The 26623-nt window shown below is 41.8% G+C and overlaps 1 protein-coding gene across 6 annotated transcripts in view; it reads left to right on the top strand.

Moving 5' to 3' along the window:
- The window catches only part of ZNF827 (zinc finger protein 827), a 166628-nt gene that overhangs the window by 103804 nt on the left and 36201 nt on the right, over window positions 1-26623 (top strand). For all 6 annotated transcript variants that reach the window (XM_036077784.2, XM_078069288.1, XM_036077792.2 and 3 more), the window contains exon 8: window positions 4436-4539. In XM_036077784.2, the coding sequence (XP_035933677.1) occupies window positions 4436-4539 (104 nt within the window). The remainder of the gene's footprint in view (window positions 1-4435; window positions 4540-26623) is intronic.

Raw genomic sequence — 26623 nt, 5'->3', positions numbered from 1 at the left:
ACAGCAGACCTGGGCCTCTGCTGAGAGCGGGTGGGCTTCTGCACTTTACAAACGCATGAGGCACGGGAGAAGACAAGGAGCTTAAGGAATACCATCTTGGCATCCTGAAAATTACATCGCAAGTGCAGTGTCTTCTGTCCTCAGAACATCAGCAGAGTTGAAGATGACCAACGTCACTGGAGATCTAATCTCATTAAGCAAGCACATGCTATGTAGGACGTGCTCCAAGTTTGGTTTTTTCTCCTCCTCTTCCTGAAACATAGATGCCAATCTAAGTACCTGCAAGATTAATATACAGATGTCTGTGTAGCCATAGTGCCACCAGGAGCTTCGTATCTGTGCTGAAATAGAGGCTTCTCGTTACTCTGATCTCTTCATTTAGGCTTAATAACAGAGATGAGCTTGCCCTCAAAAGCAGTGCGTGCGGGCAGTGGGGAATGTTTAGGATGGCAAATTGACCTCAGGGTTGCAGAAGTTTTAGAAAATTGGGGCATATCTTCTCCAGGGAAGTAAAGACTAAATCATTTTCACTTGCTCTGTTTCTCCGTTGAAAAAGTTCTCCTTTAGTTACCTGGGATCCCGCATCCCGAAATGGCTGCTCCTATACCCCCTTCAGCCCTCCTTCCTCTGTCTCTTCCTTTTGCTGTATTCGTTGCAAGGAGGATCTGCGGTCTGTACTGTCGGTGAGCTGCCTGGATGTTAAGGGATCACAGAGAGGCAGCGTAGCTTAGTGGGTCAGAGTGCAGACTGCGATGCCAGCCTGCCTGTATTCACATCTGGGCTCAGCTCATAGGCATGGGCAATCACTTCCGTTCTTTGTGCCTGCATCTCTTCATCCCTAAAATGGGGTAATAATAATGATAGTAGGGCCCTTGTGAGGATTAAGTGAAGCTAAAGTACACAAGGTACTTTAGAACAGTGCCAGATACTTAGTAGCAATATATGCGCCAGTTGCTCCGTTTTATTGAGCATGTACTATGTACTAAGGACTTGACCTTGAAATACCTTACTTAACCCTTGCAGCACCCTTAGAAAGAAGGCATTTTTAAACCTTTTTCCAGGGATGAAACTGAGGCTAGAGAGGTTGTTGACCTGACCAGAAGGCATTTAACTATTAAATGGCCAGTATGGAATTCAGACTCAGATCTTTCTGTTGCCAAACCGTGTGCCAAACCACTGCACTCCCCCAGAATGAATGCTTACGAATGCAGAGCATTGCAGCCATGCATGTGACCTGAGATTCATGCTCTCTGTTAACCTAATATTGTCTCTTTCTACGATCTCCTGTTGAGTTCGTAGGTGTTCAGAATGGTTTGATCCCTATCCAGCTGAATTCCTGGGACCAGACGAAATCCAAGCCTCCTACTCCTCCGCCATCTTGCTCCTCCCCAATCCGTCTCTTTCTAGATAAGACTTGACTTAATGAAAGTGTCTTCATTGATTCTTTGCCCCGTAACATTGCTTGTCCTTTTGTGCCTTTTTAGTATTCAGTGTGACTCCCTCTCCCTCAGAAGAAACCTTTTCTACACAGGATAAAGCTGCATCCGGGGTAGAATATTATTTGGAGTGTTGTTGCCCTCCGTGATTGTCTCCCTTTCAACTCAATTTCTTCTGAGTGGCTTGGTGATAATAGGGCTCCTCTCCTCCCATCAGTGGAAATCTGTGCTGTTGCAGAGAACACGTGAGGATGCAGAGCTAGCCCACTTCCACTTTTTAGCAAAACCTAAGAGGCTCTTCCCAGCATGTAGCACGGCAGCCTCGGCCTGGTTCACCTGGAAACCTGAGGGTTGGTTTTAAATGTACCTGTGGTCTCTACCTGCTCTTAAACTGTTATCTAATCTGCATGTGTCGCTGCTGGTTTGAAGCATTGGCCACCAGCGTCATGATGCCCCACATGGACTGCTACTCTGGCCACCTGACTTGTCTTCTGCAAGGCCCCCCACCCCCAGCAGAGCTTCCTGGAGCTGGAATCTTATGCCATCCCCCACTTTCCTAAAGTACAACGGGCTTCCCGCTGCTGGTGGGACAAAGTCATGATCCCTGCACGCAGTGTGCCTGCCCGAGGCTTTGGCCTCATGTCCCTCCTCAGTGTGCCTTCTGCCAGCCCTGCAGACTGGTTGTGTGCTCGGGCTATGCAGGGGACACGTCCCCAGCCTCTTGGAACCCGACCACCCTACCCCCTTTCAGGTCTCAGCTCAGTTTCGGCTTCTGCAGTTCTTGGGCTTCCCTGAACTCCCAGATTTCCAGTGCTTTCTATAGCCAGGGTCCCAGTAACATGCAGGCCCATTGCCTGACCTTTACCCCGTGCCCAGGGATCAGCTCTTGGTGTTTCCCTTGTGAACCGTCCGCTCAGACACAAGGATAGCTCCACCCCCTTGTCTGGAAGCTCCAGAGCTAATGAGGTGGGGATCAAGAAACCTTACCCTCTGGGTTTGACCCGCAATTCTCCACGGTCTCTATGTCCTTAAAAGTCCTTTGATCGTAAACAGTTTTCTTACTGGAAGAGTTGGAAATTAACCTCATCACCCAGAAGTCAGCGACTCTTCAAAATCAGAGTGACTTGTTCTTCATTCATTTTATACGAGAAAATTTTACACTTTCGGTCAACTCGTAAGGAAAAGTTGGTTCATTTATGCTGCTTTTTGAGTTAGACCGAGGTACAAATAAAAAATAGCTCACATTTATTGAACACTTCGTGTTTGCCAGGCACTAGGAAAGCATATTCTATGGACCATCTTACTCATTGCTGACAGCTTCTCTATGAGCTGTGGATGCTGAGATCATCCCACTTTATAGACAAGAAACGGAGGCTCAGGGAAGCTAAGTCATATGTGTCAGGTCACACAGCCAAACGTGGTAGAGCTGGAATTTGAACTCAGAGCTGCCCACCTATGAGCACATGCCATTAGCCACCATACTGCATTGCCTTGTCCTTTCGACTATTCTGTATCACTTTAGGTGATGAGCTGTGTGGCATAAAACAATGTTTCCCCATTCCCCATCACCTACTAGCCTATAACCAGTTCACTCTCTAAGCCTATTTAAATGGTTTTATGTTTAAGATATAACTAAAAAGCATGCCACACAAAGTTGCATTAAATCTAGCGTAACAGTCATAAAATCATATTGTTAATTGTGCTTTACTTTTTTATAAATATATATCTCCCATTTTTATCTTAATATTTCCTTTTAAGATTTAATGGCAGTAACCGTAGCCTTGAGGCATGTTTAGAAAAGCAACACCAGTCATGGTGGTCCTTGGCTTGTATGCCTCTGGATCTTTTCCTTCCCCTGATCGGCAGTTTTGCAGGGGACCCCATCCCTGCAGGCTGCCTCTCCCTGGCTTCAGGGAGGTTTGGGCCAATCAAGAGGCCCTGGTGGGAGATGGGGGTGGGGCTTAAGGAAGACTACTCCTTTTCTGTCTCCTGATCTTCGTGGCTCTGGGCTGCGTTACTGCCCGCTATGGACCTTCCGCCACCTGTGTACCCGGTTCCCTCCATTAAATTTCCTACTTTGTAAATAAATTGGGCTTTCTGTTCTCCAGGTCCGACTTTACTGACAACTGCGGTATTCTCACATGTGATCACAATACTTACTTACAGTTTACTTTGGAGGCATGGACGGTGGATGCTGCCATTGGGTTAAAATCCTCTGATTTAAAACATCCAGAGCCTCTGTGTGCGGAGTTGCAGTGGTAGTAACAGAGCAAAACCCTGGCTGGGTGTGTGACATCCCTGATTCTAGTTCTAGCCGAGTCACTCAAGGAACTTAGAATCACTCAGTTTCATGGGAAATAAAGGGCTCCCCAGTTAGCTGGCTTAACTCCTTCCAAACCAAGACATTTCTAGGATGTGGTCTCAGTTTCCGTGGGGACCAGTGAGTTGTGTCCTTCAGTGCAATGGCCCCTTGACTCTGGCCTGCGTGCTGTGCTTCTGATGTGTGCTGTTGGTCCTGAGGGCTCAGGTGACAGAATGTGGGTGAGCCAGGGCAGATCTCTCGCCCCTCTGGGAAGAACCTCAAATAGGCCTTTCTGATTGTGAGTCGGGCAGTTGGTCTTCATTTGGGCGCAACACACTGGCAGGACACAGAGTACGAGAGTAAAATTTACTGCTCAGCTGTCCTGACTGTGGGTTTAACGATGTTTCAAAGATGATGTTTCATATAGTCACCTTAAATATAAAACCAACCAGCAGAACATACAGATGGCACTCGTCTGATGTCATAGATTTTCTCTTTCTCCATTTTAAGCCACAATATTCTTATATTCTCTAAACACCATTTAAAAAAAAAAAACAACCTATTCCGTATGTGTGTGTGTTTGTGTGTGTGTGTGTATATATATATATATATATATATATATATATTGGGGCCAGATGCTCTGGGTAATGTAAATAACTTTAATTTACTAAACTTTACCCCCCTCTCCCCACCCCAGCCCTTTCTTTTCAGAAGATACATTTAGACAATCACCATTCACCTCTAATTCAAAAGACCTGCTACCCAGTGAATCTGTGCTTCATGGAAGAATATCAACGCCAGGTATGGAAACGTTATTTGACTTTGCTGCTACTGTTGGTTGCTTAAAATGACTTTTCTGAAATGTGTAAATGTTCAGATACTTTCAGCTTAGATGTGGACGTTTTTCATATGAAGCTAGGCTTTTAAAAAAGAGGAGACACTCAATTTAAACAGCCGCAAAAGTTTATTAAAATGAAGTGTGGTCAGTAATAAAGTGCTTCATTTTTTGCTTTAGGAGCTTATTGTTCTTTACCTGCTGATGTTTCATTCATATATCAAATTTCCTTTTCTTTGAAATAGCAAAGTATAACTTGAATATAATTTGCTTTACATTTGTTAGTATTTCAGGCAGGCAGCCAGGAGGATATAGGAGGGCAGTGGCAAGAACTAATCGCCCGCAGAGAAGGTTGTGACCCTGGTGGGGTGTGGGTGGCCACAGAGACCACTTTGGTTTCCATGGAAACAGCACAACTCATTAAGATAATCTTGCCACCCAGATTCCGCCTCTCTTCTTAATAAGAGTATCTGCATATATCCATCTAATGCTCCTTTTTGCAATCTCAGCATCAATACATAATTAATTTATTATCCACTCTTCCTTTTTCGTTTCTCCTTTCCAGAGTAGAGGGCAAGATGTGTTTGCTGTCCCCTTATCAACAGCATGGGCAACCCTCAGGGCTGTGTGTGTGTTCTCAGAGTTATCGGGAGATGAGAACATTTGAGAACCACTGCACTGTATCCCATACTCCTCACCGGCGTCCCGCCCCCACCCCAATACCAGCATAGCAGCCAGGAAGCTTCCTGCTGTTGTAAGCTTAGTTCCAGCCATTGAGAGAATTTCAGAAGCTCTCCGTGGCCTCTCCGCCCATTCACTTGTCCAGGAGAGTGTGGGAGACCAGGGCTACGAGGGTTCGGGAGAAGCTCGTAGTGGGGCTGTTGGCCAGGAACCCCTGCAATAATAAAGTCCAAGTGTCCTCCACACACCCAAGGAGCCTGGTGTCACAGATGGCTGGGAGATCTGAGTATTTTGCAATTCGGAAAAAGCCAAGTAGCATTTTATGAAATATTGGCTTGGGGGTATCACAGGTCACTGGAAGTGGTTTGTGACAAACAGTGGGGGGAAAGGCAGCTCTTTGTCAACCCTTTAGTCTTGTGATGACAGATCCATTTCTTCTCATCCCCAAAGAGTCCGGATACCTACACGCTTTTTAGCTTTGCAGGACTTTTCTATTCAATCACCATAAATAACATGCTTACACAAAAACACATTACATAATATCTGGTTCTAGAGGTGGAAAGAAATTTTGCTTGGTCGATATCTTCATTCTCAAACAGGGACTATTTGAACTACTGTTTACTTCCCACAGTGTCATTTTGAATAGCCATCTCCCTGGTCCCAAAATTATCACCCTGCTGTAAAGTTGATGGATTGTGACTTTCTAATGTCAAAATAACTGCCTGGGAACTGCCTGTCAGAGTGCTGTGACCCATACAGCCAACGTCGCGTGATGTATATACAAACCCTGCATTGCTGGCTTAATGTTTGGCTTGGCTATCTCTTAAGAAGGGTTTATTGGTCAAGTTACAACCCGACCTCAAAGAGTGATATCAGTGTATGTTTAACTGCGTATAGAGGGGGTTTCTGTGGTTTGCTTGACAGACGCATTACAAATTAGATAAACTCACACTTAAAAAGTTAACTTTTATTTTGGGTGGGAAGTCAGCATAACTGGGATTTTTAAAATGTAAATCTACCGTTCTGAGAGATAATCATTCTATACTCCAAAAAGCCTTTAGGCAGAGGACAAGCAAAATGACTGTTTTTACATTTTGCTAAAATAGACAACTAAAAAGGGACTTTTTTTTTAAAAATAAACAAGGTGAGGGGCGCCTGAGTGGCTCAGTCGTTAGGTGTCTGCCTTTGGCTCAGGTCATGAGCTCAGGGTCCTGAGTTCGAGCCCCGCATTGGGCTCCCTGCTCGGCGGGAAGCCTGCTTCTCCCTCTCCCACTCCCCCTGCTTGTGTTCCTGCTCTCGCTGTGTCTCTTCCTGTCAAATAAATAAATAAAATCTTTAAAAAAAAAAAGTGAAAATGCTTTAGAAATGGAATCAAAATTAGAAAAATTAAAAATGACAAGGACAACTTTGTAATCACAAAGTTCTCATAATCTGAACACATGTTTTGTAAGGAAAGCCTCAATAATTTGGACGAATTGTGGAGAAGACCAGTCTGAATTAACAGAAGACTGCAATACGGAGACTTTACAAGAAAACATCTCTTTCAAGTCTGGATAGCAATAGATGGCCCTTGTATTCCTACTGCGGCTCCCCAGTCCCTTACCCACAACTCTGAAATCCGAAAAGCTCTTCCAACCACAATTTTTTAAATAAGTTACTTGGTGGCAAAACTTAATGGGAGGCTATTTATAGCCCATATGTGCCGCCAAGTGAAATTCATCCATTTCGTTACAGAAATATCAACATGTTTGATTATGAGGGCCCACTAGAGTGTTATGTAAAATATGTCTGAGGCACCATATTAGTATTCTGAAATAAGAAAAAGTATGAATCCCCAAATACATCCCAGAGCCCAGGGGTCTCAGATAGAGACTGTGGACCTACAGGTATTCCAGTACTCTGCTAAATGCCGTGCTGGAAGCAAAGAAATTAAAGCTACAGTTGAGGGTCTTAAGGTTCAAAGGCATAAGAGTCAAGGAATCTTATAGAAAAATTTCAGAAGACTTGGTGGGCAGCAGATTGCTAAATCATTGGAGATGTGGCAAGCAAGAAGAGTCCAATGGGGATGTTCTCATGCTGAGGCGGGGTTATTAACAAGGGCCTGGGTTAAAGAGAAAAGGAAGAGGTGGGTAGGAGAGGCAGACAAAGGGCTAGTTCACTGGTTTGGGAGACTGGTGAGCTTTGCGAGAAGCAGGTTGAATTAGGGAGGAATAGTGTTTGTGCAGAAACGGGGAAGCCAGGGAGAAGACAGGTAGTGACTAGGCAGAAAATAATGTGTGGTTAGTGTGTAAATAAAAGCCTCAGAGTCCTTAGAAATCTTCTCTTCAGTAGTTTGAACATTACCATTAAAATATTATTTCTGTTCTTTATTCACTTAGCAAACTTCTTCTTTTGAGAGATAATGCAAAGATAAATATCAGCCCAAAGAATTGTCTCAGATTCCCAATTAGGAGAGACCCTAATTAATGAGGTTTAACAAGCCTGGTTCCAATCTAAGAAGTCCCTTGCAAATGCTGAAGACCCATAGCATTAATTGAGCAGTATATATTGGCGTGTGTTTATATACCTTCTCTCAATGGGATGAAACACTCTTCTAAACACCTGTGGAGTCGGACCGTGGGGCAGAGGAGGTGCACCATCTGAGGGCACCCAAACAGCTCCAGACCAAAGGGATCCAACCCGCACATTGTGCATGTGTCTCAGGCCTGTGGAGAAGGAAGCAAGCAATATGGGGGATAGCAAAGTGGGGAGAGGTGGGTAGGACTGTGGACTGTGAAGAAATCGAGAATAGCACAGTTAACTAGGCATTTGCCTTCGGCAGATGGTATCTGAGACACACAGCTGCCGCCATCCCAGAGAAACAGAATAAACACAGAGCTTCACGGTGTCCTGGCCTTCATTGCTGCCACTATTTCTAGAATGTTCACGTGCCAAGACCCAACATTTTTACTTGCTGTGACTGTCTTAGGCAGAGGTAACACCAGGAATTCTTAATAAAATGATGAGTTCAAACCTGCTGTCCCCTTCTGCTGGAGGGGTGGGGGGACCAAATATCCTGGACGCCATGAATAGATGATGGAGTGTACCCTGGGTGGTGGTGGTGCTGACGGTCATTTCCCAAAAGAAATAAAAGCGCTTTCCCATTATGGGGGAGATAGAAATTACCGGCCATGTAGAATCTAAGCTACTTTGTCTAATTTGTAGTGGTCTCACTTTGTAGAAGATTTACATTCATAGAGGAAGAGCGTGGGGTCAGGTGTTTCTCAGGGCACCGCGGGCTGCTCTGTGTGCAGAGTGGATGTGGGACCGTCCCACCTGCAGCCACTCCCTATTGGCCTGGCATCCTTCTGGAAGCAGAGACTCTCAAGAGGAGAAACTTCTATCTCAGTACCCCCTTCAGACAATGTGGAGCTTCCATCCTGTTTGATGATGATTTTGAAGGCACAGTATGTTTTCTCTGTGTTAAGCCAGAAAACAAAAACACAACCAGAGCGGGTGCGAAGGGAAATGTGGGTCTCTGTGGAATTCTCTCTCAAAGTTTGGAGGTACGCATGCTTCTGTTTGATATTTCAGAGGGAGCTCAGAGCTAGACAATGCAAAATGTACCAACAATTACATTTGTCCACCCCCACCCTCATTATTTGCCAGAGCCCCTGAAAAAGGTCGTCCTTGTGGTTTAGAACACGGAAACAAGACGTAAAGAACTCGGGGAAAGTCAAGTCCCTTCCAGAACATGCTCTGCCCATCAGGATCTGCTGTTAAGTTAAAAAGACTGGTTTGGAGCGGCCAGCCTTGTCACCAGGCCAATTCTCGATTTATTTTCCTCCCTCTGTTCTGCCCATCAATCTAATACAAGGGGTATCATCTCATATACTTGGCTGAGATCTAGATGAAGCATGCCTTGCATTGACTGCCCCCCTCGACACCCCCCCCCCGCCCCGCCCCACAGCTGACTGTCAGCCAGCCCAACTCCTGGCCAGTTAGGGATGACCTCTTTCAGACTGCTGGCTTAGAAGATGTGCAGGTCACCTTCCTTTATGTTAACCCTTACCAGCTCAGAGAGAGAGAGATAGACAGACAGACAGACAGACGGAGCTGTCCTGGATTATAGCAAAGTGTTTTCTTTAATCCTTCTTCAAACACAGCAGATTCGTTTTAAATTCAGACTAAGTCACGGATAAAGAGTAGAACATTGAGTGTTGTTGGTGTGTATCGTTTTGTAGCTTAAGGTCCTTTTTTGATTCCACAAATTCCTTGTGCCCAGGAAAGGAAGCTAATATGGGTCCACTTACATGCAGCTTTTTTTTTTTTTCCGATTAATACAGTACAGTACTGTAAATGTATTTTCTCTTCCTTATGATTTTCTTTTCTCTAGCTGACTTTATTGTAAGAATATAGTATACGGGGACGCCTGGGTGGCTCAGTCGGTTAAGCAGCTGTCTTCAGCTCAGGTCATGATCCCGGGGTCCTGGGATAGAGTCCTGCATTGGACTCCCTGCTCGGTGGGGAGCCTGCTTCTCCCTCTCCCTCTGCCTGCCACTCCCCTGCTTGTGCTCTCTCTCTCTGTCAAATAAATAAATAAAATCTTAAAAAAAAAAAAAGAATATAGTATACAGTACATACAACATATAAAACGTGTTAATTCACTCTTTATATTATTGGTAGGGCTACTGGTCAACAGTATGATATTAGTTCAGTTTTGGGGGAGTCAGAAGTTATATGCAGATTTTCGACTGCATGGGGTTGGCACCCCTAACACTCCCATGTTATTCAAGGGTCAAATGTAGTTATTAGGGCACAGGACCTACGTCATCCCATTTAATCCTGAAGACAACTCATTGAGACACAGGAATTATGCTTCCTTTACAAATGAGTGACTGGAGGTTCAGAGAGATTTAATAACTTTTTTCCCCCTGTTTTATTGAGATATGATTGACATATAAGATTCTGTTAAAGGTATACAACATGATGATTGGATACATATATTGTAAAATGATTACCACAGTAAGTTTAGGTAATACCCATCATCATACATAGTTACAAATTTTTTTTTCTCATGATGAGAACTTTTTAAGCTCTACTCTCGTAGCAGCTTAAAGATTAGCAATACAATAACGTTAACTATAGTCACCATGCCATACGTTACATCCCCATGACTTACTTGTCTTGTCACTGGAAGTTTGTACCTTTTGCAGAGAGATGTAATAGCTTGTACAAAGTCCTGCCGTTGGTGAGAGGCAAGCAGCACTGGAATTCAAACCCAGAACTGCACAATACATTGTCCTTCTGCCCCGTCATCACTGCCTGCTAAGTCAGGGGGGGAGTCACTGGCAGTGAGCCAAGGGCACGCATCTCTGCAGTGTTTGCTCCCACGGACCCACACTTAGCATTTGAAGTCTCACTGATGGATTGCCCTCTTTTAGCCAGGAATAAAAAGGTGGCCCTCTTCGTAAGATATTGCAAAGAAGTTACTAGATAAGAATATACTGTTTATTCATATAATTCTAATTTTGTCCTCTTCCGTTTCCCTCTTTTCTTTCGTCCTTTAATATACTTAGATATCGAGTAGTCATCATCCCTTAAAATGTTTCTTTCAGTTAAGAAAATTGAAGAAAGTGTTCATGTTTATTTTTAGTAATTTTTAATAGATAATCTAAGCCATAGACCTAGTTTCAAGAAACTCTAAAAACCTCCTGATGAAATAAAATGCGGAATGCTGAAGGTAGTGGGGATCTGGTCAGCAGTACAGAAGAAAAAGTTCTAGACTGGGAATCAGGAAAACCCAGGTGTAATTCTAGCGCAGTTTCCAGTAGAAAGAGAATAGAAGGCCTCCAAGACTTCTTCCGTATCCCCTCTTTGTCAAAAACTCTGCCATCTGGAACGTCAGCCCCGGTGCCTTTATTTTCTTTGCAGGGCCCAAACTAGAATGCTGGAACCGGGGAAAAAGAGAGTCTCTACCCCCTGAAATTCCACCACCCCCACTAAGAGTTGGGGGAGGGACAGTCACCATAAGTAATTCAGTACTGGGGGTGGTAGTGGCTGGGAAGAGGTGCAAGAAGGGTTTCTAGGAAGCTAGGATGTTCTGTTTCTCTATCTGGCTGCTGATTGCATGCATATGCAATTTTGTGAAAATTCACCAGGCCATGTACCATGACAGTATTTCTGCGTTTGTTAGGGCTAATTGGCTTATTCACAAATGGGTGGGTCTAGATGCCAAGCGGTCACCTCCAAGCCATGAATCTGAGTGCACGTTCACTTCAGAGACTACGACAGTGATGATGAGGACAGCAGTCTTTCAATTATCAATCTTTTAGTCTGCAGGAACATTTCCATTTGTAACACGAACTTATTGCCCTGAACTAAATGACATGTAGGCTGATAGATCTGATTCCTGTTGTGTTTCAAATTGGAAAGCTATTCTGTACCACTTATAGCATTTCTTTGATGTCCGTGCTGTAGATGAGCTGTAGTCTGTCCAGCTGTTTATCAGAGGGGGGAAGTTTTCATTGTGCTGGGTCTTCCTGATCCAGATAATGTTATTTGAGGCTAAAAAAAATGTGCTCACAACTGGCCCCATCTGCCCCTCGCCTGCCTACTTTGGTCTTAGAGCATAGGCAAGTTCCAAAAGAGAGCTATTGACTCCTTGTAGACAAAGTGCTTGCATCAGGCACAGTCAGCTTGGTGTCCAAGTTAGCCCTTCTCAAAACTGTCACTAATGGGGTCTCTGCAGACCAAGACTTAATGGGCTTCACACACTGAAGTGCACACTTTTTTTTAAGGGTGGTGAGCTTTGCCAAGGAGAAACTTGTATCCAGTTTGGATGCCTCACTTGAGCTTTCTATGAAGAGCCACGAAACAGGGCGTGGGGGGGGCAACTGTGGTTGTTTGGCTAAAGCCTCTTGATCTCTGCCCAGATGGCACAGGGGTTGAATCGCTTGGTACTGAAGATAATCATCAACACTTTCATGTTTGTTCTTTGTGGGGAATGTAACATCCAAAAGCCTGGGGGGTTGTGTCCACTTTGGCCCTGGCCCAGTATCTTCCTGTGAGCACAGCAAATGTGTACGTGCTCACATAAAATTTTCTGCACACCATTTACAAGGCCTTAGCAGTACCTGTGATCGTGATTTTACTTTTGCAAAGACTATTGAGGTGCCTCGAGAATGAATAAAAGGCCAAATTCTCAAGTACAGGTAATGGATGATGAAGAGTATTTGTTTGAAAATTGGAATCTGGTAACCTCTGGCTTCAGTTTGGGACTGGCTAATTCAATCTACAAGGCCTTTTCTGTATATACAATATGTTCTTCCATTCCTTTACTATCAAAAATAATACTCTCATCTCATGCAATTTCTTCTTTGTGTTTATTCCCTTTCAGGGCAGCCACTGCCCTCCGGTAACCAGGGTAGAAAAAAAGAAAAGTCATTGCAAACTAGACCATCTATTTTCATTTAAACAAACACATTCTGGATTCCCATCTGTAGGCCAAATGAGTGCTTCTCCCATGGTAAGAAAGATAACCCCGCGTCACACCACAGCCCTTTCTTGATGTCGTTATAGGAAGGACGGTCAGGGGCTTCATTTTTTTGGCAGCTCTCCCTCATGCAGCATCTTTCCTTTTCAGCGTACTTATCATTTCTGTCCTCAGTGTATCATCCAGAAAAGTTAACTAGAAGCATGAAAGTATGGGCAGTCTTTGAATTTGCTTAATGATATTTAGTTCTCCGTACCATCTGCTGGAGTTCTATTGAGATATCCCATGCAGAAGTCCCTCAAGCTCTTTCAATTCAACAGGTCCCAAACTAAGCATAATATTTCCCCCACCGTCCCCTGTCCCTTCCAAAACTAATTAATTAGTTAATTGATTAATTGATTAAAGCCCTCCTCTCTCTTCTCCTGTTTTCTATCCTACTGGATAGCATCATCATCATCACCCACCATGACATAAACCTTAAGGTTGGACACGATTTGTTTGGGTTTCCTTAGGAGCAGATGCTGAGACAAAGATTTGAGTGCATGTAGTTTTTCAGGAAGTGACACAGGAAACACCGGGAGAGGAACGGGGAAGTGAGCCAAGGAAAAGAAGGCAGCCAGTAAAGGGAATGTCATCCAACAGGTCACTTGCTGCGAACAGTTGGAGGCTAATTTCACTGGGGAGCTCTGGGAAGCAGTGGAGGGTGCACACCTCAGATTTTCCTACCCGAGAGGTCGGAGAGCTGGGACGTTTATGCGGTCAGTCATCGATCAGTCAAACCTACTCTCAAGAATCAATTCCCCAGGTGGCGCCTGGGTGGCTCAGTCAGTTAAACGTCTGCCTTCAGCTCAGGTCATGATCTCAGGGTCCTGGGATCGAGCCCCGCATCGGGTTCCCTGCTCAGCGTATAGCCTGCTTCTCTCTCTTTCCCCTGGCTTGTGCTCTCTCTCACTTTCTCTCTCAAATAAATAAATAAAATCTTAAAAAATTAAAAAAAAAAAAAAAAAAAGAATCAATTCCCCAATACTCTGGTCTCCTGCACAGGTGGGCAAAGCAGGCTTCAGTGGCCAGAGAGAGCCCTTGGGAACCCTCTGCAGGTGCTGGTAGTGGGAAGGTGACGTTGAAGTAGTAAAGGCCAGGTGACCACTGAAGATCAGTGAGGATGACGCATTCCCTCTTCCTCCCCCTCCACTTCTGCTGTTACCTTTCCTCCTGAGCTGATTCTCCCCCCACCCTCCCCCAGCTCTCTCCTAAATGCATTCTTTTCTTTCAGTCCTAACTGCCAATAACTTCATTCAAGTCTCCATCGTTGGTCCCCTGGATTACAACAACAGCCTCTGGCAGGTCTCCCCATGTCCAAGGTCACCCCCACCAGGCCCTTCTCTCCATCCTGCAGTCATAACCTTTCTAGAAGGCGGATCTCATCATATCCCCCTTGGCCCTGCTGGCTTCCCATTGCCCTCTGGATAAAGTCTAAACTTTGCACATGCACTCTCTTATACACTACCTGTTGGTTTGGGGTGGTTGGTTTTTGTTTTTGTTTTTGTTTTTTTGATAGTCTGTGTTTTCTTTGGAAATGGTTCCCTGCCACTCCCAAACTGGATTAGCCACCACTTTCTTTGAGGCCCTTGGATATTCAGAATTCCTGTTTACTCATCATTTTCTTAATTAACTGGAAGCTCTTTGGTGGGCATAAACAGTCTTGTTGATCATTCTATGTCCCAGAAGCTAGCACCTAATATAGTTGCCCATCAAATCTTGGGACAAAAGCATATTGTTGAAAACCATGTTATTTGTAAGAACTAGTGTTAAACGTTCTAATGAGGGATCTGGTAAGGCTTTGATTATAACACAGATCTGTTTTTGACTACAGATAAAAATGGATCCCTTTATAATATAAGATGTGCAGTAAAGCCCTTTCCAAATATAGTTGGTCTCTCTATCTAATGTGAGTAGCACACTACCATGATGTAACTCTCTTTTTTAGAATTAAATGGCTTAGCTTGACAAGAGAAAGATTGCCGGGCTGTTGTGTCCGTTTTTTTTTCACCTTAGATATAGATCTAACTGCCAACCACCAAAGAAACTCTAGGGCAGCATTTCCGAAGTCAGAGAGTAGAAAATGGAAGTACAAGAAAAGTTTAGACAGTTTGATGTGAAAGGCCAGTAGTTGAATTACTGTTATTATTACACTGATTTTCATGTGTAATAATAAACTTCCCAGGCATAAAATCCCCTAGGTCATTAATCTCATATTAAAAAGCTTGGAATTATTTCATACAGAATTTGTTCCCATCCGTGAGCCAACTGCTTTATCAAACGAGCTTCTCTTTTAATGTAAATTATTTTATTAAAGGACAGTGTTATATTTTGATCCAAATAGGGCAAAAGTTCACATAGGAGTCTCATAAATACAAAAGAGGGGGTGCCTGGGTGGCTCAGTCAGTTAGGCGACTGCCTTCTGCTCAGGTCATGATCCCAGAGTCCCAGGATTGAGCCCTGAGTGGGGCTCTCCACTTAGCGGGGAGTCAACTTCTCCCTCTCCCTCTGCTCCCCCTGCCCCGCCCCCAGTCATGCGCACTCTGTCTCTCAAATAAATAAATAAAATCTTGAAAAAAAATACTAAAGAGAAACTTTGTGTGAGACAGATTTGAATTCAGGCCTGAATCTCTCTGAAAATGAAAACATCTTTTTTTTTCCTTTCAAATCATTAAAAAATTATATATGGCTTTTTCCTCTTGCTTGGGAAACATGTTCCACAAATCTTCTGACACTTCCTCAGTCGCTTCTTACGCGTGAGAGAGAGAAGCCGTTTTCTACAGTTCTCAGGCTACACAGCTCCCTCGTCTTACACCTCTCTCCTCACCTCTACAAGAGACAACGGAGTTGGCCCTGTTAGAGCTGGAAATGAACTCACATGCATAGCCATTCTTGCCCTCAGCTCCCTGTGCTCTCAACACTTCTGCATTCTATCTCATCTCAATCTTTTCCTTCCCTTTTTTCTATTATGAGCCATTGTGGGGCTTACAAGTGGCAAGACTTCCATTAAATACTCTATTAAACACGTAAATAAGAAATGAGTTCTCTCATTTGAGAAATACGATGCTCCGTGTTATTTTGTGAGCTTCGAATCTGATGTTCTAGGAATTTAATCTACAAATAGACTTGAACAAGTAATACTAAAGTATATGGACAAGGACATAAGGTATATGGACAGAGATGCACTTTGCTGCATGGAGATTTGAAACAAATTAAATGTCCATAGGTAGGGAGTGGATGAAATGAGCCATGGGACGTTGCATGGAAAACTCCACAGCCAATAAAAAGGATGAAGGAAATCTGTAGGAATTTATTTAAAAAGATGTCGAAGAGATAATGTTAGATTTACAAAACAAACACCAAAAAAACTGGCTACAGACAGCATGTGTAACATGATCCCATTTGTGTTAAAAAAAAAAAAAGGCGATGCATTTATGTGCACATAATATGCTTGCATGTGCATAGATAATTTCTCAACAGATAAACTGTTAACAGTGATTACCACCAAGGAGTGAAAAGGACTGGGATTGGGAGGAGAGGGATAGTAAGGAAGAGGTATTTTTTTATTTTTAAGTTTATATCCTTTGTTCTATTTTTTAAACTATTAATTTGCATTACTTTTATAACTTCTCAAAATTAAAAAAAGTTCAAATCAACTTTTCTTTTTTAGAATCTGTCATTTACACGTATGATGACTTGGAGCCTTAATGAGTAATCTGTAAATTAAGTGAACTACTAAAAATATAGACAAAGCAGTGATTGTTAGCCATCTTCCTTCAGTGAGCAACCCCAGCTGGAAGCCAGTTCAGTGACTGTTTTGTACAGTTCATGAGAATATAAAGCAGGTTACAAATCCCCTTGAATGGTATGATCCCATTGTTTATAAAATGTGTGCATACAGGAAAAAAATCACGAAGGATAGATATAGAAATATTAACTACTGTCTCCGTTTACTTAGGATTTCAGGTGATTTTTACTTGTATTTTATGGACCTCCATTTCACAATAAGCATATATTATTTTTGTAATCAGAAAGCATCAATAAGCTCCCTTCATTTTGAACAAAGGAGAAATTATCTTGTCCATTCTGGTGCTGAATGCTTGACACCAGATCTTTCTGGAAGTTTCTGTCATGAGGATAAGATCAACTTCCACAGAACCACATTTAAATGTGACCCCAGAAAAAAATGGTAGACTTACCAAAAGCAACAAATGTGAATGGAAATATTTTCAGCTAGAAGAGATGAAAATGTCAGGGAAAAAAACCTAGTAAGCGGTGTTTGGAAAGTAGAACCCATCTTAAGATATCAAAGTACCTCAGACTAAGGCATACTGTTTTCATGCCTTGTGTTTATTGGCACCTACTACCTTCATGATTTCCCCATCCTCTGTTACACGCACCCTCGGGTACTTTTTCCCATCCAGGCTTCCCAGTCAAAATGACTCATCCATCTGCAGAATCTAGTTCCTGCCTTAAGTATCCAGGAATGAGTCACTCAATCAGTTGCTTCTCTTTTAACTTGAATGGAATTAGGCTCAGGGACGTTCGATTGAAAGATTCATGAATGGGTGGGTCCCGGGAAAGGCAGGGGTGAGGTTATCTGGGAAATCAGCCGTATTATAGGAATGAGAGAAAGGCTGGGGAAACAGAATAATTAGGGAGTCAGATAGCTCAAAGAAGCACAATTTACAAAAAAAAGATTAGGTCCAAACTCCGGCTGTCAGTCTTTGCTAGAGTATGGCGGCAAGAATTAATTGGCTATATGGATTTTAGGTAACTATTTTGTCTTTCAGGCAAAATGACTCATACCAATTATTTTCTTGCTCACTAATTTTGTATGTACTGTGTAGGTACTTGCCAGAAGAAAAGCAGGGGAAAATTTTACTCAGAAAAAAAAAAAAATGTGTACTCTTGCAAATGCTTTTAACATGTAGGCATGCTTTCGGTATGTGAAAGTTATTTTTGACACTATTTTTGGCCAAATTGGTTTTCATTTTTATGAAAAATGTTAATTTTTAAAGCACTCCGGTCTATCTCCCAACTGTTACTTTTATCACTCGAAAATGTGGTATTTTAAAAATACCATCACTGGTGTCATACTAAGACTTGCCTTGAATTACATGCCTTTCATAGTAATTAATGTTTTTTTAAAAAGGCATTTGGACATGAAAAAGGAATAAAAATGAAAGTTCACCAAAATGTTCATAGCAGTTGTCTTTGAGTGGTGATGAATCTGTGGTTGTGTTTCTTTTTTTTTTTCCCACTTGTCTCTGTTCTTCTAGTTTTCTATCATGACCATGGAACACTTTTATAAAGAAAGAAAACTAATTTATTAGAGGGAGTAAGGTGTTAAGGAGCAAAGATAAGGTTCACCATGATTTAAGTTACACCATAATAATTATTACGGTCACACGCAAGATGGGTCTTTTGTCGAGGGCTCCTAAACGTCTTGTCTTACCATGAACGAATGTTGGCAGAGACATTTCTAAAATTTTCTGTTAAATCCTGCAAGTTACTAACAAAGAGCTGTGAAACCCTCATGTGAAATACAGATATGACCACACTCATTTAAATACATATTTCAGGGGTGCCTGGGTGGCTCAGTTGGTTAAGCGACTGCCTTCGGCTCAGGTCATGATCCTGGAGTCCCTGGATTGAGTCCCGCATTGGGCTCCCTGTTCGGCAGGGAGCCTGCTTCTCCCTCTGACCCTCCCCCCTCTCATGTGCTCTCTCTCTCTCTCTCTCATTCTCTCTGTCTCAAATAAATAAATAAAATCAAAAAAAAAAGAAAAAGAAAATAAATAAATACATATTTCAGTTTGGGTCCTTACTCAGCTCACTTGAGGAATGGTTGAAGCTTCAGGATGGTTACTTATTTTGAACTTTATAAGGGAGATTAAATTTACCTTAGGGCACCCGCTGCTAGAGAAGGACTGAACACCATCTTATTTAACTTGGTCGTGGAGATAGTGTTTCGGTGAACACTCCACTGTACCATTGCATCGCACAGCTGGTCTCATCAACGACCTTCATTTAGGAATAATTAATAAAATGATAGCTGCTCTGGAGGATATTTTCCATAGTTCTATCAAAAAAAAAATAATGAGTATTCACATTTCTGCTGCATCTTTTTAGTTTCCTAATAGAAGAGGTCAATTACAAGGACACTCTCTGTGGCTACAGACAGGTTCACTGACTCCCCCTTCGATTGTCTGCATTTTACTCCATCAGGGTTGGGGGACACTGAGATATTATGAGATGAGGATTAAGTATAAAAGGATCTGAGTTAGGGGCACCCGGGGGCTCAGTCAGTTAAGCGTCTGACTCTTGATCTCAGCTCAGGTCGTGAGTTCAATCCCCTGCATGAAGCCTACTTAAAAAATAATAATAATAAAAATAAATAAAAATAGAAGGATCTGAGTATCATTAAATATCTGATGAACAGTGTGAAAAGCCATGGTGAGGTGTGTGTGCCAATGGGATGAAAAGAAAATTCATTCACTCATCCAACAAATACTTAATTGAGCAGCTGTTATATACCAGGTACTTTTTAGGTCCTAGGGAACAGCAGTGAACAAAATGAAATCTCTGTCCTTATGGGGTTTACACTTGAGGGAGAAAGGCAGACAATAAACAAATAATTACACAGACTGTTTACAATATGTACACACGCACGCACACACATATATATATATACATATATATAATAACATCCTAAGAACATGTTATTTATATTTATATCTACTATATAATAACATCATGGGAAAACTAAGTGGGGTGGGGGGGGTCACTGAGGTAGGGTGGTGGAGAAAGCTAAGAGAGATAAAAGGTATGGAGCGGATACCTCGAGCCAGTCTTGTTGCACCATACACCACGGCGGGGTAGAGTGTTCTGGGCAAAGGGAGGAGTAACTACAAGGCCTGAGGTGAGGGTGAATTTAGCATAAGGAAGTGACGACCAGAGGGAAATAAAGAATAGCTTATAGGGCTTCGTGGTGAAGAGCAGGGACTTGGGATTTTACTGCAAATATGCCAGGAACCAGTGGAATGTTTTGAGCAGAGAAATGGCATAATCTCACTTCCATTTTAAAAAGTTAATCCGACTCTTTCTTATTTAATCTTTAAAGCCCGAATAAAGTCCCCTGAAAGGCTTAATGGAAACAGAGAAGCCGTGCATAAAGATAAGAGAGGCAAAGAAAGTTAATTTAATTTGCTGAATATTATTTTTACTAAGTGGATGGAATCTGTGCATATCCCTTTCATAATTATTGATTGTAAGTGTTGCCCAATATTTGTCTCTTTTAATTTTTCTTACTATTGAGTTATTTTAAGAGAGATTATATTTTTACTATGTTTAGTTGAAATTTTTATTTTCTTTCTCAGTTATTTAAAAATGGCTATCTAGATATTTAACTGAATTTATGGAAAAAGTCTAACAATTCAACCTAATAAAAAGGCTTAGAAGTTACAGAATTTGAGATCAGAAATTTTTTAAAACAACAAGACAAATTCATTTAGAATTCATTGTAGAAAAGTGAATGCCTTCATAAGAAAAGTGACTTTAGCTTCACACAAGAACTGCTCCAGTATTGTTTGTAAAGAGTTCTGTCAGGGAACTATGAATTCGCCAATAAAACTGCAAATTACTCTAACAGATGCTTACAAAGCGTGCCTAGAGGCTATTGTATATGTGTGTTTGGCCAGTTCTGGCAATGAAAAGGTGATTTACAATCCTAAAACCACTAATGATGGCATTTTACAAATGTTATACCCAATTATATTGTGTACGACAATAAAATTCATTATTTACAACAGAATTCCTAAATATTTGTTACATACATCCATTACTGACAATCAGAAGGACTCATATTTGCTAGCACATACTATGAATCTTCTGGAGTGGGGGATTCGCCTTTGCTCCATTCATGGAAATAGTACTGAATAAGGAATTTCTTTGCCTTCCATACTGAGAAAGACCACCAAGTACTAAATTATCAAAAACCTCGTTACTAAGTAAGATCGCTACCATCACTGATGGATTCAGGTTCAAGACAACCCTTTGGCATATACGCCACGTCCCACGCACGTATCGCCAATAATCCTAAGATGTTGAAATCCCTTTAAAAAAAGTATTTTGTTACCCATAATATCTGAGGAAACGTAGCTTCTTCATAGACTTTTCAAGACTTGCATTATACAAATATATATTTTTAGCAGCTCCATTTTTCAGTGGTTGTTTTGTTTTGTTTTGGCCACCAGAATAGAGTAGGTGATTCTCTAGTCTAGACCTGTTACCATATCATTTTTCAGCCAAGCCATTCAGAGGCAGTTTGCTAAGATAGGGAGTGAGATAATATGTTTCAATGATAAAATAAATAGTCCACTCCTTGTTGGCAAGCTGTGAGGTTGCCTACTTAATATTGAGCTAGAGAGTGTGTGAATTACAGTTTCCTCCAGGATGATGCAAGCTTCGAAATTCGCTGCGGTAACGGGCGAGGGTGGAGAGACAAACCTTTACCAGTGGTCCAATGATATCCATTTTCACTTGTGTGTGTGTGTGTGTGTGTGTGTGTGTGTGTGTGTGTGTTCATTTCCTTGCTGCATGTGAAAGCACGCTAGTCAAAAATCTCTAAAAGGGCTTTGCAATTTTTTTTTTTTTTAAGATTTTATTTATTTGACAGAAAGAGACACGGTGAGAGAGGGAACACAAGCAGGGGGAGTGGGAGAGGGAGAAACAGGCTTCCCGCTGAGCAAGGAGCCCGATGTAGGGCTCCATCCCAGGACCCCGGGATCATGACCTGAGCCGAAGGCAGATGCTTAACGACTGAGCCACCCAGGCGCCCCCCCAGCTTTGCAATTTTTTTTTTTTTTTTTTTTAAAGATTTTATTTATTTATTTGAGAGAGAGAATGAGAGAGAGAGAGCATGAGAGGGGGACGGCCAGAGGGAGAAGTAGACTCCCCGCTGAGCAGGGAACCCGATGTGGGACTCGATCCCGGGACTCCAGGATCATGACCTGAGCCGAAGGCAGTCGCTTAACCAACTGAGCCACCCAGGCGCCCCAGCCCAGCTTTGCAATTTTAAACAGAAATCTCCACTTAAGGGATTTTATAGTTAAAAAAAAAGAAGTTCTTAAGTCAACTAATTGTTCCCTAGCAATAGTGGCCGCTCTTCAGGGTAGCACACCACATATTAGAACAAGTTATAACAAAAAGAAATGAATTTAAGGAAAACTGCATCCATTTTGAGAAAGTGGATTTTTTTTTATGCGTAAATAACCCAACCAGGATGTTCCTGTGTGTGTAGCACACTGAATGCATTGAAGTCATTTTTGTTTTATTGAGGAACTGGGATAAACCTGCAGTTAGACCTTTGGGAAATCATTACTGGCTCAAGCTAAATGATACTGCTGACTTTATTATGTTCTTAGAGTTTTGGGGAGTCATAGACACTGATTCATAAGGAATCCTTTGATCAATTGGAAAAACCTCTCTGCTCAGAAGGAAGGCAGAGACGATGTCTCACAGGTCAGATTGTGTGGTTGACATTCTAGAGATGATGATATTAACTCCTCCCAGATTACCTCCATAACACTTTCCAGATCCTTTTGCAAACAGCTGGATTCCAACATGACTCTTGGTTTGTGCAAATGAAGAACTAGGAAGTGATTCTGATACGTTGTTCGCTAGCAAAGAAGTGATTTTCTTACCCTCTTGCAGGTGGTAACAAGCTTGGGCTCATTTTTTTTTTTTTTTTTTTTTGATTGCTGAGATGGGTGGCATTAAAGAAGTTTCTGGAAGAAAGAGTTGTAAGTCTGCACTAGGAAAAGGATATTTGTTGTTGTTTTATGTACTGGTTTTGATAGAGTTGGACTCTTAAGAGACTTTATCATAATAAAGTGGAATGATGTACTGAGTTGGTATATCTTTCAAGCTTTCTTGACAAAAACCTAGAGTAAATTTTACATTTATATATGAGTATGTGTTTGTGTGTGCTAAATGACGATGTAAAATATACAGAGAGGTTGTATAGAGGTTGACTGATAGATACAGATGAATGAAACAATCTTCACTCATGTACCATATCTAATATTTTCTAATCTATCCAATTTTATTTCACCTTTTTTTAAATGCTGGTCAAGACCCTCTAAGTTCATTTCATGATCCGCCAGTGGGTCACAACTAGACATTTGGACATCACTGGGCTAATGGATAGGGATCCCTGGAGTCTTTTCCCACCTTTGAGTTCCCTTCTGGCAAATCTAAGAACTACCATCTTTGGTTTTGACTCAGCAGGGTGGTTTGTGTCAAACACCTTGTGGATCCAAATTCCCATTTGGATTGAAATAATCAGATCACTCCAGAACCAGACCTTTGAAGCTGTGCCCTACTGTATTAAAAAACAAAACAAAAGAAACCAAACCCTTGCCCAATGTGGTCTGGTAATATTTGTGTTTGTATCTAGGTAAGAAAGAGAAAGTAACAATGTTTTACATTTGAGTGAATTTCATTGAAGAACAAAGGTCTCTGAATGGCTTTTCAAAATCTTAAAGTAATGGCAAAGTGTACTTAAGTGGGAAGAAAAAGATAGAAGAAATTTTTAAAGTTCTGCCTTTAATTGAACTATTAGGGTCCTTAATACCTGAAACTAGTCTTTGGTTTTGCACCTTCTTGGATATAGGTAACTGTGACAATGCCCAGCCTTCATTCTTATTCAGTGTGTTAGATAAGGGATAAATAACCCTCTCTCCCCAATGTGTTGCCTTTAGTTTCCATTTTTGGAAATAATCTCTTCCTCTGAATAGATCACCCTTCCTGCCATCCAACCTCCCTACACCCCCCCACCACCACCACCTCCATGAAGGGTAAAATGCTCAGATTAAAGTCATAGAGGTTTTTGGTTGCTGGAAATGATGGATTGCAGTAATGAGCTAAGCTTTTAAAAGCATATCTAATACTCAAAGAGAAAAGAATATATGTCTTGGATTCCACCCACTCCAGAAATCAGCAAAGAGAGAATTCTCTCAATTAAAACATGTCATTTTCATCCCACCCTTGGGGCATTACTTCTGCTTTGTTGATGAAAATGAACATCAAATTGATTGGCTTCCCACACCCTGACAATCAGTAATTATGCCAAAGGTGCTGGGGACCTTCCTGATGAGTGTAGTGATCCAAAAGAAATGCAAGGTGACAGCTTTTCCTTCACCTCACCCCCAGAGTTCCATCTCAGGACAGGTGACAGGCCTGACGGATCATTTCAGAGTACACTTCTTCCCCCACTCTTTCTAATAGAGAGATTTTGAAGATACTGTTCGCTTTGAATGAGCAGATCCCATGGAACATAGAACAGTTCCATTCGCCAAAATAGATTCAACGCCAAGTATTGTGAGAGGTATCAGGGTAGAAGAACTTGACGGGTGGGGCTTAAAAAGCTTACGTGTTTGAAAATACCTGCAAATCATTCTCACTTATTACACATATATAATATCCAAATGTCTGAAAATATGGTGCTAGCAACATATGAAGGCTAAAAGGAACTGGAAGTTGAATAGGGCAATGCTCTCAATTCTGACAGGTCAGATTTTCTACTATCATTAGAGTTTCTGTAAAATAATTCTATTCATACACAGAGGGTTATTATTATTATTTTTTTACTTCACACAATTATTTTCATCTTAACCTTGGATAGAGGAAGTTGGACTAAGAGTTAAATGTGCTTGGAATTATGCCTATGACTTTTTTACTACCCTGTGAATTTTCTTATTGAAAGCTTGGTGAACTTCTTAATTTAAAAAACAAGAATCAGCTCATTCTCCTTGCCCCTGGTAATCACCGGGGCACCACTATCATGGAAAAGTATATTAAGGATCTACCTGTCTGTTATCCCTGCTAGAATTTAATTAGTCACAACCTCTGCTTCCCCAAAAGCTGCCACCTGGGATACATGAAACGTAGGGTTCTCAACTGGGGAGTGATTTTACTTCCTAGGGAACATTTAGCAGTGTCTGTGATATTTTTCATTGTCATGACTAAGGGGAAAGATGCTACTAAACATCCTACAATGCATGGAACAGACCCTACAACAAAGAATTATCTGGTCCAAAATATCAATAGTGCTGAAGTAGAAACTCGGCCTTAGGTGTTGGCAGATGTACGCCAAGGGCATGTTGAAAGCTAAAACTCATAGACCAGATATACAAACTAAATAATACCACTTCAACTGTGTGTAAACATGTATTTCTAGAAAATTTTTCAAGTTTCTAAGGGACAGTTTGGTTATTTAATAGCTCTATTAACACTTGCACTTGTTTCATAATAAACAACTGGTCAATTCTGACACTATTTCAGTAGAACAGTGGTCTAAAAACAAGCATTAAAGATGACAGAATCGTGCTCATGAATTATCATTAAAATCTCAGGAAACAGAGAATATGCATTATAGAATGAGAGTCCTACACCCCAAAAACTAACTGAACATCCTTTAAATGACACAAGAAATTACATGTATTCATTAGGATAATGTTTTGGCTGTAAAAAAAGCCAGAATAACAGTGGCTTAAAATCAGTAGAAGTTTCTCTTTCTCTTATATAGCAGCCAGAGTATAAACAGTGTGGGGTTCCTGTGGTGGCTTCAGGCTGCTCAGGTTCTTTCTTTCTGTCTTGTTCTGCCATCCTTGGCAGATGGTTTCCATCTCATGGCCCAATATGACAGCGCCATTGCTCACCGTCCTATCCACATGCTAAATAGCAGGGAAGCAAGAAGGAAGTCAAGGGCGTGACCCCCTTTGAAGGGCGAGATCAGAGGCTGTGTACATCACTTCTGCTCATCCTCTTGTCCGGAACTTGGTCACGTCGCTATGGCTACCAGTTAGGGAGGCTGACAGTGTCTTGTTATGGAGACAAGCTAAAACTCGAGGTGCCTTTATTAAAGAAAGAAGAAACCCATGGGTGTTGGAGGACAGCTAGCTGTCTCTACCTCAAATATCTTGTCTTAGGTTAATTCAAGGTCAAGGAACCGAAAGACTGCTTAGTAATTCCAGATGGCCTTTGGTGAGGATAGAGGTCAGAGACTATGATGGCATCCACCATGGCCTGTTTTTTCACTCTGTTACATTAATCCGAAATCACATGAGAGGCAGCACTAGGGCAAGAGCTAAACCCCCAGGGTTCAAATCTTAGCTGTGCCACTTGCTCGCTGAGTTGATTGTAAGCAAGTTTTCTTCCACTCTCTGTGCCTGGACTTCCTCCTTTTGTAAATTGCTAAAGATAATAATATCTAACTCATAAGGTTATAATAAGGATGACTGAAGTAATACATGTAAAACACTCAGAATAGTCCTTAACATAGCACCTGAGACTAAGAGCTCTAACCATTGTTATTGTGGGGGTTCCTGCACCTGACTGATTTCATATCAGCTGATTTGAGCCTTAATTTATTTATTTTTTTTGAGCCGTATCTTATTAAGCACATAAATCTCTGTTAATTTCATTTGGTTTTAAAATCTCAATAAATATGGGTTGCTTTGGTCTAATTTTGAGTTGTAACCCTCACCCCCAATAAAGTATCAAAATGTAGGATTTGGCAAAACAAATGAATAAACAAACAAACAAACAAAAAGCAGAATCAGACCTATAAATATAGAGAATAAATAGCCGGTTGCCAGAGGGGAGGGAGAGCGGGGGATGGGCAAAGTGGGGGAAGGGCGGGCAGTGGGAGATACAGGCTTCCAGTTATGGAATGAGTAAGTCGTGGGGACAAAAGGCCCAGCACAGAGAATATAGTCAGTGGTATTGTAACAGCCTTGCATGGTGACAGATGAGAGCTAAGCTTGTGAGGGTAGCATAATTCACAGAGT

This window comes from Halichoerus grypus, chromosome 3 (genome assembly GCF_964656455.1).
Source record: "Halichoerus grypus chromosome 3, mHalGry1.hap1.1, whole genome shotgun sequence".
NCBI lineage: Eukaryota > Metazoa > Chordata > Mammalia > Carnivora > Phocidae > Halichoerus > Halichoerus grypus.
The sequence above is the reverse complement of the archived record's forward strand: the minus strand, read 5'-3'. Positions and strand labels throughout refer to the sequence as shown.